This window comes from Sinocyclocheilus grahami, unplaced genomic scaffold, assembly GCF_001515645.1.
Source record: "Sinocyclocheilus grahami isolate Dianchi unplaced genomic scaffold, SAMN03320097.WGS_v1.1 scaffold1.1, whole genome shotgun sequence".
NCBI lineage: Eukaryota > Metazoa > Chordata > Actinopteri > Cypriniformes > Cyprinidae > Sinocyclocheilus > Sinocyclocheilus grahami.
This window is the reverse complement of record NW_015505180.1, coordinates 2,509,392-2,518,611: the sequence shown is the minus strand read 5'-3', so window position 1 is coordinate 2,518,611 and position 9,220 is coordinate 2,509,392. Positions and strand designations below refer to the sequence as shown.

Below are 9,220 nucleotides of genomic sequence, written 5' to 3'. Positions count from 1 at the left end.
TTAGTATTCTGCATTCAATGGATTATCCTTATGCTTGGAAGCCCTGCAATAAAAAGGCAAAGGAGGCCATTAGTTAGCATTTCTAAACACCTAATATTACACAAATGGATACAAAGTCCACTGCAAATTAGCATAACGATGACTCGCCATTCCAGCATAAAAGCTCTCCAGTTTCTGTTAAAACTCAGTATGGTGTTCATCTCTTCTTTACTCAGCTCAAAATCAAAGACCTGTAAGAATAAAAGACCTAAATCTTAATAAAATGATGTACATGTTGACCATTTCTGAAAATTTGATTATTCTTGTATGTCTGGAGAACTTGTGCTACATGTAGAACACCATATGTACATGGTTTAATTAAAATGGAAATACCTCAAAATTCTCTTTGATTCTCTTAGGGTTTACAGATTTGGGAATGACCACAACATTCCTCTGCATGTGGAAGCGGATTAGAACCTGGAAGGAAAGTTCAATACTTAGCATGTCACATAATGGAGGAAGGCGTGTGTAATGCATATAGCAAATATTACAAGGGTCATCTCGCATTCAGCTGACAGGTAAAGCATTGGTGGATACATAACATGGACTTAGCATATCATAACTAATAAAAAACGCAAGTTTATACCTACCTGTGCTGTGGTTTTACTGTGCTTATCTGCAATGGCTTTGACCTTTGGGTCCTCCAGCAGTGATGGCTCACCTGCCTGTGCCCTAAAGAAAGTCAAATCTATATGAAATAATGTATAGCCATCTCACTATATATATATATATATATATATATATATATATATATGGTAATTAACAAACGAATGAGAGTACTTACCATGGTCTGGTTGGGGAACCCAGGGGACTGTATGCGGTGACTGTAATGCCTTTGGACTGACAGTAGTTAATCAGCTTCTCCTGAGTCAGATATGGATGGCACTCGATCTGGACATGAAAAGCAGCGGAAAGATTTTGGCACCAATGAACTACAAAGTCTTAATCCGTTTCAAGTTCTTCAGATTTATTGCAAACAACACAATACCTGATTATTGGCAGGTTTGTACTTGAGTCCTGGTTTATTCAGGATTCTCTCAATCTGATCCCGGTTGAAGTTGGACACACCGATGGCCTTGACCAACCCAGCATCCACTAACTCTTCCATTGCCTTTGTGAGAAGAAATTAACACTAAAATAAACAAAAAAAATTATTTTATCAATGATCAAATGTGAGTTACACAAGTCTCAAATCAATTTTGTTTTTATTATACTGTTTATTACCTCCCATGTTTCTAGAAAGTTGCTGTTGTCTGGAATTACTTGGCCATCCTTATCAAATGGGAAAAACTCTTTTCCAGGCTGCCAATTTTGATACACAGATAAGCATTAATATATATATGTACAGTATATATAATGCACAGAAAATACAAGCAATTATCATACTGTTATTAGTTTTATACTATTATATACTTATCAGTACTACCTTAGTTCCCATGGGAAAGTGCATTAGGTAGAGATCAACGTAGTCCAGTTTTAGGTCACTTAGGGTCTTTTCACAGGCTCCTCTTACCAAGTGTTTCTCATGGTAAGTGCACCACAGCTTTAAAAAATGCAGGATTTAGTTTATGGCCAAAGCCCCTTTCAAACTGTGTATTTGTTAAGCATTTTTCTACAAGTCCAATTGTTAAACCACAACTTGCATTTCAGTAATCAGAGCATGACGTAACAGAGCATTATAACACACAATAATGCATGTTATACAAATGCCCTGTGTATGATCTGTGACATGGTTTGATGTTGTGTGAAATTTCAAGGCACATGATTGGCCTTGTGAGACCATAACTCCTGTCATGTGCCTCAGATGTATATATATATATATATATATATATATATATATATATATATATATATATATATATATATAATTTGCTTATTAGTGCTTCACACTGTAGTCCAGTTGGTGGCGGTAAATGCACCAGAAGTTGGTTTGCCATCCGCCATAAAACGTTATTAGAAGAAGAAGAAGAAGAAGACGCCACAAGCTTTTATATTGAAACTGGTTTTTGTAGTGTCGTCAGAGAGCTGTGTTCACATAATCGTGTTTACTAAAATCCAAAACATTCAGTGACTTTTAATGTAATTTTGCGTGGTAAATCTACCAAATACTGTACAACAGAAATGAGCGGATTAACAAGTAACATCTGAAATTCTTGACTTCAAGAACAGCAGTTAAATGACTACATCATGGACATTAAATTCCCCAAACAAGAGCACTTGGGTGAGAGGATGCTGCAAGTCATTTATCATCTAATTTTCTTCATTTACAGATATTTGAACTTTAAATCTTTAGATGTCTAACCAAGCCAGCCACAAACAATCGCTTATTTTAATATTTAGTCTAAAAACTCAACCAAACTCCACTGATTTGTGCATGGTTGTTATTCTATTTTGACAATGGTTTAAAATTGAATTCCAGACAGAATTCCTCTCCCTCTGTCCGCCCTGCGCTTCTTGGTCCCTCCTGTACGCCTCATGTCTGCCTTCATGTGGAGAATTGTGCAGCAGAAGGATGTGATGCAGTATGGGATGCTGGCAGATTTTGTTTCATTGGTGTCAGAGGCAGTTCCAAAATTGGTTATTCGTAGACTTGGAGTTCAACTCATTTTAGGACTGCGTGCAAGGGTAAGTGACCACAGCTTAGGGTGACCATAAGTGCCATTTTCCCAGGACGCGTCCTGGCCAGGATTTCTATATTGCCTAAAATATCTAGGTTTTGGCTTTGTTTGCGTGTGCAGACCGATCGGTGTATGACATCTAAATACCTCGAGAGCATTTTGAAAGCATAAGGAACTGTCTGTATGGTATTTTGATGTCATACACCGATCGGTCTGCACACACAAACAAAGCCAAAACCTAGATATTTTAGGCAATATAGAAATCCTGGCCAGGACGCGTCCTGGGAAAATGGCACATATGGTCACCCTACCACAGCTGAGTTGGTCAAATTCTTCAATAAATATATTATTCATGGGAAAGTCATAGTCGAATGGTTGTCTGCTAACAAATACTCTTTTTCCTCTTGCATCTAGCTTGTTTTGGAGTTGTGTGAGAGAGACAATGCTGCTGACATGCACACAATCCATACTCACCTCAACAGCATTCAACTCGTAATTAGAATTGTTTCATCTTTATCACTGATTTTTTTCAAACAATTCTAGCTTTCAGTTATTGGGCTTTTGATATTACATGTTTCAAATACTGTAAAGTGTTAAAGAGAAATGAAATTGAGTGTGATGTCAAACAGGTGGATAACACTGTGGTGGGAGAAGCAGGTGTTTGTTTTGTGGAGCTGGTCCAAACACTTATTAAAGATGTGGATGAGAAGGAGCATTTCTTCCAGGTCAGATCTAATAAACATTATGTTAAGTGTTTTTTTTTATTTATTATTTTTGCTTATTTCTCTGTCCTTCTCTCTGGTTTCTACAGCGCGTGTTTCCAGTGGATTTCGGCACTGACTTTGACGCAGCCATTCGGGTCCTGATGTGGCATTTCCTGTCTAGGCTGGAGCACTTCCTGCCAATCCCTGACCTCCAGCAGGTGGGATGTCGTGGTCGGTCTAGATTCCTAGAAATTGTGTTTGGGAACTACAATCTATTATTTATCGTTAAATCTGGAGTTTTTGCAAAGATGACACTGAAAACCTGCACAAACACAATTTTTATCATCTTGTGTCATATTATAATACTATATTGTGAGAAACTATCCACTATCATCCATATTAAGGAATATATTATGAATATTTGGATTACTGTGATTTCAACAGTGTTATTTTAGCATTTTTTTATCAACTTTTATAGCTTTATTAGTATCTTTTAGTAATTTGCTTTTATTTTTATATTTAAATTTGTTTAATTTTTATTAATTTGTTATATGCTTTTGTCATTTTTATTAGTTTAATATTTGTAAATAGCTTCAATTTGACGTTTTCAGGTTTAGTTTTTCTCATTTAGTAATTTTAGTAATTTATTTAAAGTTTTTCATCTATTATTTATATTTTTATTTTATTTCAGCTTTTTTCAACAACACTTACAATATTTATTAAAAATGTTCTATTAAATTAGGTCAAAACATAATTGTATATGTCCTGAGTTTGCTATTGCTAACCTTCTGGTTTCAGACTCTGGCTTGGCTTGATCCACTGTTGCCTGTTTCAAAAGACTGTGAGGAGTTCAATAGTCAGTCAGATCACGTAAAGATACTGCTTGAGCACTACAAGAACCTTGGACATCTAGATACCAAATGTAAGAATTTGATCAAGTCTGTTTGTCTTCAACACTCTGCTGAAGTCAATGACAGTTACAGTAGCTACTGTTTATAACAGTATCTTTCCATATTGCGACAGACCCTTGTCAGCCCATGAGTGCAGGAAATTGCATCCTGTCCACACTCTCTGGTAAAGCGAGTGACATCCATCAGAAGAGAGTAGGTCACGTTCAGATGTTCGACAGACAGACCTTGGACTACATTCAGAAAAGCGTCGCGGAGTCAGTAGTAGGAGCATCTGAATGTACAGAGACTCTGGTAGGACCGGATGATGATGGAGAGCATCTTGTTACAGAATCGGAGTGTGCAAGAGCCGTGGCTTTGAATGATTCTGTGCTAACACTTCCAGAAGACCACAATTCTACAGATGTAATAGAGGAATCAGACTCTAATACTGAACAGTCAGAGTTCCTGTCTTCTCCTTTGTCTACACAACCAGTGCCTGAAGACAGTGCTGTACCCAAAATACTTGTAAGCATGCGCAGATCTGCACAGAAGCCTGTTATCTCAGAAAACAAGTAAGCTCATAATTTGCTTATTTGTTGTTGCAGTTTCAACATGAGTATTAGTATGCTCGCAATCATAAGATATTATATAAGAACATATTCTTGAACATATGTACGACTCCTAATGTCTTCATTAAAACAAACTTGGTACACAGAACAAATATTGTTTATTATAGTATAGATTATTGAAATTCATATCTGGGTTATGATGACTTACATGGGTCAGTGGCAAATAATAGTGTCCACAATTCAGAAAAGGCAGTTCTAAAACCAGTTCTTAGAAATGTTGTTTTCCAGTGCTGTTTTTGTTAACTAAAACTATTAAAAGTAATTTTCTGTAATTGAAATAAAGCTGAAGTAAAATATAAATATTATGAACTTAAACTTTAGAAAAGTTGCCTTGGCAACTAGCTGAAATAAATAAGTTTGAATTGAAGAAAATATTCAAACTTAACAGAAACAAAAAATAAATTAAATCTAAAAAAAATCACAAAACACAATACAATTACTAAAACTAAAATTAAAATGAAAACTTAAAAAAATATAAAAATTAAAAGCTTGAATGATAATATAAAAATAGTTGCATAGGGTTTTTAAAAACCTTTTAGCAATTTTCAAGAAAGAATTCAGTTTTCAATTTAAGTTTAGACTAAATATGTCACGTGGTATAACTTTCAAATGAAAAGTAATATATGTATTTCTTGTATAATACATCATACTTATTAATGACTGTACTTAATCATTTTTTCAACAGTGTTTTAAATGTTTTATTTTTTTCAAGGTAAATATATAAAAAAAAGTGAATTATTAATTCATACATATTACGTTTTTGGGAAGACATAACATGACATTTCACAACCTCAACTTGTGTGTATCTTACCAAGCACATCTATTGATTGTGGTACTATTGTTAAATGTTTTTAGGGGTGACCCTGTGGAGTCTGACGTGTACAGAGACTCTGGTAGGACCGGATGATGATGGAGAGCATCTTGTTACAGAATCGGAGTGTGCAAGAGCCGTGGCTTTGAATGATTCTGTGCTAACACTTCCAGAAGACCACAATTCTACAGATGTAATAGAGGAATCAGACTCTAATACTGAACAGTCAGAGTTCCTGTCTTCTCCTTTGTCTACACAACCAGTGCCTGAAGACAGTGCTGTACCTAAAATACTTGTAAGCATGCGCAGATCTGCACAGAAGCCTGTTATCTCAGAAAACAAGTAAGCTCATAATTTGCTTATTTGTTGTTGCAGTTTCAACATGAGTATTAGTATGCTCGCAATCATAAGATATAACATAAGAGTATATAAGAACATATTCTTGAACATATGTACAACTCCTAATGTCTTCATTAAAACAAACTTGGTATACAGAACAAATATTGTTTATTATAGTATAGATTATTGAAATTCATATCTGGGTTATGATGACTTGCATGGGTCAGTGGCAAATAATAGTGTCCACAATTCAGAAAAGCGGTTCTAAAAGCAGTTCTTAGAAATGTTGTTTTCCAGTGCTGTTTTTGTTAACTAAAACTATTAAAAGTCATTTTCTGTATATAAATAAAATATAAATATTATAAACTTAAACTTTAGAAAAGTTGCCTTGGCAACTAGCTAAAATAAATAAGTTTGAATTGAAGAAAATATTCAAACTTAACAGAAACAAAAAATAAATTCAATCTAAAAAAAATCACAAAACACAATACAATTACTAAAACTTAAATTAAAATGAAAACTTAAAAAAATATAAAAATTAAAAGCTTGAATGATAATATAAAAATAGTTGCATAGGGTTTTAAAAAAACTTTTAGCAATTTTCAAGAAAGAATTCAGTTTTCAATTTAAGTTTAGACTAAAAATGTCACGTGGTATAACTTTCAAATAAAAAGTAATATATGTATTTCTTGTGTAATACATCATACTTATTAATGACTGTACTTAATCATTTTTTCAACAATGTTTTAAATGTTTTAATTTTTTCAAGGTAAATATAAAAAAAAATGTGAATGATTAATTCATACATATTACGTTTTTGGGAAGACATAACATGACATTTCACAACCTCAACTAGTGTGTATCTTACCAAGCACATCTATTGATTGTGGTACTATTGTTAAATGTTTTTAGGGGTGACCCTGTGGAGACTGACAAGTCTGATTGCACCTCAGATAACACAAGTGAGTCACTTTCCCATTACTCCACTATTTATTTTGAGGTTCTGATGTACAGATGCCAAAGAGGTACATATAAAGAAATCAGTGAATGACTATGTTGATGACTGTTTCTTTTTGCAGATGGATCCTCTCACACTTACTCATGCTCGCAGTGTCCATTCAGTCACTCTCAGGAGCAAAACCTCAGAAGTCACATAAAGAAAGTCCACTCCACTGAAGTAATGGGAAGTGGGACTGCAGTTGACCCCAATTTGCCCAACAGCTGTCATGTTTGTGGCAAAAGCTACCACTTCCCGTGCTCATTAAAAGCCCATCAGAGCACCCACACCGGAGAGCGTCCTTTTCTCTGTCCAGTATCTGAATGCGGCCGCAGTTTCTCCCATTCCCAGGCCCTCCGTCGCCACAGACTCATTCATGTGCCCAAAGACATCCTAATATCATCAAATGATGTTCCTGAGGAAAACAAACCACAAAAGCCAGAATCCCAAACCTATGACTGTCTGTACTGCGGAGAGACCTTCAGCTCGCTCAGCGCCAGGAGAGACCATCACAAGACCCACCCTGAAGAAGCAGTGCATCGCTGCAACACCTGCGGGAAGCAGCTTAGCTGTCAGGCAGCTCTAATCCGACACAAGCGGATCCATGCAGAGGAACGACCCTATAAGTGTACCGAATGTCAGTCCACCTTCATTTGCGCAACCTCTTGCAAACGACACATGCTGACCCATCAGCCGGAGAGACCATTCATTTGCACCTGTGGAAAGGGCTTCACATACATGGAAGAGAGACCATACCGTTGCACGGACTGCGGGAAGGGGTTTCTGTACCCAGGGGCTTTGGCGCAACACCAGAGAACCCACTCCAAAGAGAAACCATGCCTTTGTGCACATTGTGGGAAGAACTCTAATATAGAGAATTCTCTTTGTTCACACTCGGACAGCCACGGCACAGAGAAAACTTTTAAATGCACCTTGTGCGACAAGTCATTCGTGTTCAAGGCCAGCTTGGCCCGGCATAAACTCACACACACCGGAGAAAGACCGTTCCTTTGTGCAGACTGTGGAAAGGCCTTTTTCACCTTCGGAGAGTTGCTCAAGCACCAGCGCTACCACACAGGACATAAACCTTTCCGATGCCTGGACTGCAAAAAGAGTTTTACGCAAGCGTGCTACTTGCAGGTCCACATGAGGCACCACACAGGCATACGGCCTTATTCGTGTTCTGAGTGTAACAAGAGTTTCTTCAGTTCTTACCGCCTTAAGAGGCACCTGCGGATTCACACGGGAGAGAAACCCTTCCAGTGCTTGGACTGCGGGAAAAGATTTCAACAGTCATATCACCTGAAAGTGCACTTCCAGACTCATGTAGAAAAGAGATCTGAAAGCAGGACGTCTAATGCTTCATTGATGGCATCATAATTACTGGGGGGGGATATAAAGTATTATGTTAAGTGTTTACACACACATTATGAATGTTTTTTTTTTTTTGTGCATATTTGTTCTCATACACACACACAGGTTCCTTTAATGTGGGTCAAATTGTGTTTTATATCAACATTAGGTGAAAATGTACCTTAGTCAGGGGTATATGCTTCATTTAATTTTTCACAAGTAAAAATTATGTGATAAGGAACTGTCCAATGAGTGTTAATTTAGTGATCTATTTTGGTGTTTCATCATGGCTAAAGTCAATAAAAAATGTTTTCTTAAAAAGCACATGCTAAAACGTTTTAATTTGACATATTACAGTAACTACAAACGTTTCATATTATAACCTTTAGTTATGTATTATATAAGGGTTAAATGACCTAACACCAACGAAATAGAAGTCGCATTCACCTGATGATTGATGTTTGGCTAGTTTTATCTAAAGGACGAACCTCGACTGTGCCTCGAAGGTAAATTGGAAAGCCTCGCATTGTCTTATTAGTTTTACAGTGTAAGTTTAAACAACATTATATACATAGACCAATTTTCACGAAAGCAAGATAGAGATAATTGATGTGCCTAATAACCTTTTATCCACTAGCCTGCCCTCTGCACTACTTGTACCGTCCGCCAGGTGGCACCAACACAACGCCATTTTAATGTGTTCCAGGTGTTCACTGTTGCCTCAGTGTTTACAGCAGCACCAGCAGTTCTCAGTAATACGCAGGTAGGAACTGGTATGAAAACATAATGTTTTTATCATCATCTTTCAGGCTCTGGATATAGTTATTCAAATTAGCAATA

General features: G+C 36.5%; 3 protein-coding genes across 3 annotated transcripts; 2 read left to right on the top strand and 1 right to left on the bottom strand.

Moving 5' to 3' along the window:
* Positions 1 to 1,834, bottom strand: LOC107591878 (aldose reductase-like). The gene is made up of 9 exons (XM_016281183.1): positions 1,820 to 1,834; positions 1,466 to 1,582; positions 1,264 to 1,341; positions 1,028 to 1,150; positions 824 to 930; positions 630 to 711; positions 373 to 456; positions 148 to 230; positions 1 to 43 (listed from the first exon to the last, which is right to left on the bottom strand). The coding sequence occupies exons 1-9, from the start codon at positions 1,832 to 1,834 to the stop codon at positions 1 to 3; spliced, it is 732 nt and encodes a 243-aa protein (XP_016136669.1).
* Positions 1,835 to 2,021: 187 nt separating this feature from the next.
* On the top strand, positions 2,022 to 5,787 carry LOC107591794 (uncharacterized). Its single transcript, XM_016281088.1, has 8 exons — positions 2,022 to 2,260; positions 2,459 to 2,664; positions 3,072 to 3,149; positions 3,287 to 3,382; positions 3,469 to 3,579; positions 4,160 to 4,283; positions 4,385 to 4,823; positions 5,736 to 5,787. Exons 1-8 carry the CDS (start codon positions 2,227 to 2,229, stop codon positions 5,785 to 5,787), a joined length of 1,140 nt encoding a protein of 379 aa, XP_016136574.1. The 5' UTR covers positions 2,022 to 2,226.
* On the top strand, positions 5,766 to 8,553 carry LOC107583655 (gastrula zinc finger protein XlCGF57.1-like). The gene is made up of 3 exons (XM_016269974.1): positions 5,766 to 6,033; positions 6,943 to 6,992; positions 7,110 to 8,553. The coding sequence occupies exons 1-3, from the start codon at positions 5,993 to 5,995 to the stop codon at positions 8,405 to 8,407; spliced, it is 1,389 nt and encodes a 462-aa protein (XP_016125460.1). The 5' UTR covers positions 5,766 to 5,992; the 3' UTR covers positions 8,408 to 8,553.
* Positions 8,554 to 9,220: the final 667 nt, after the last annotated feature.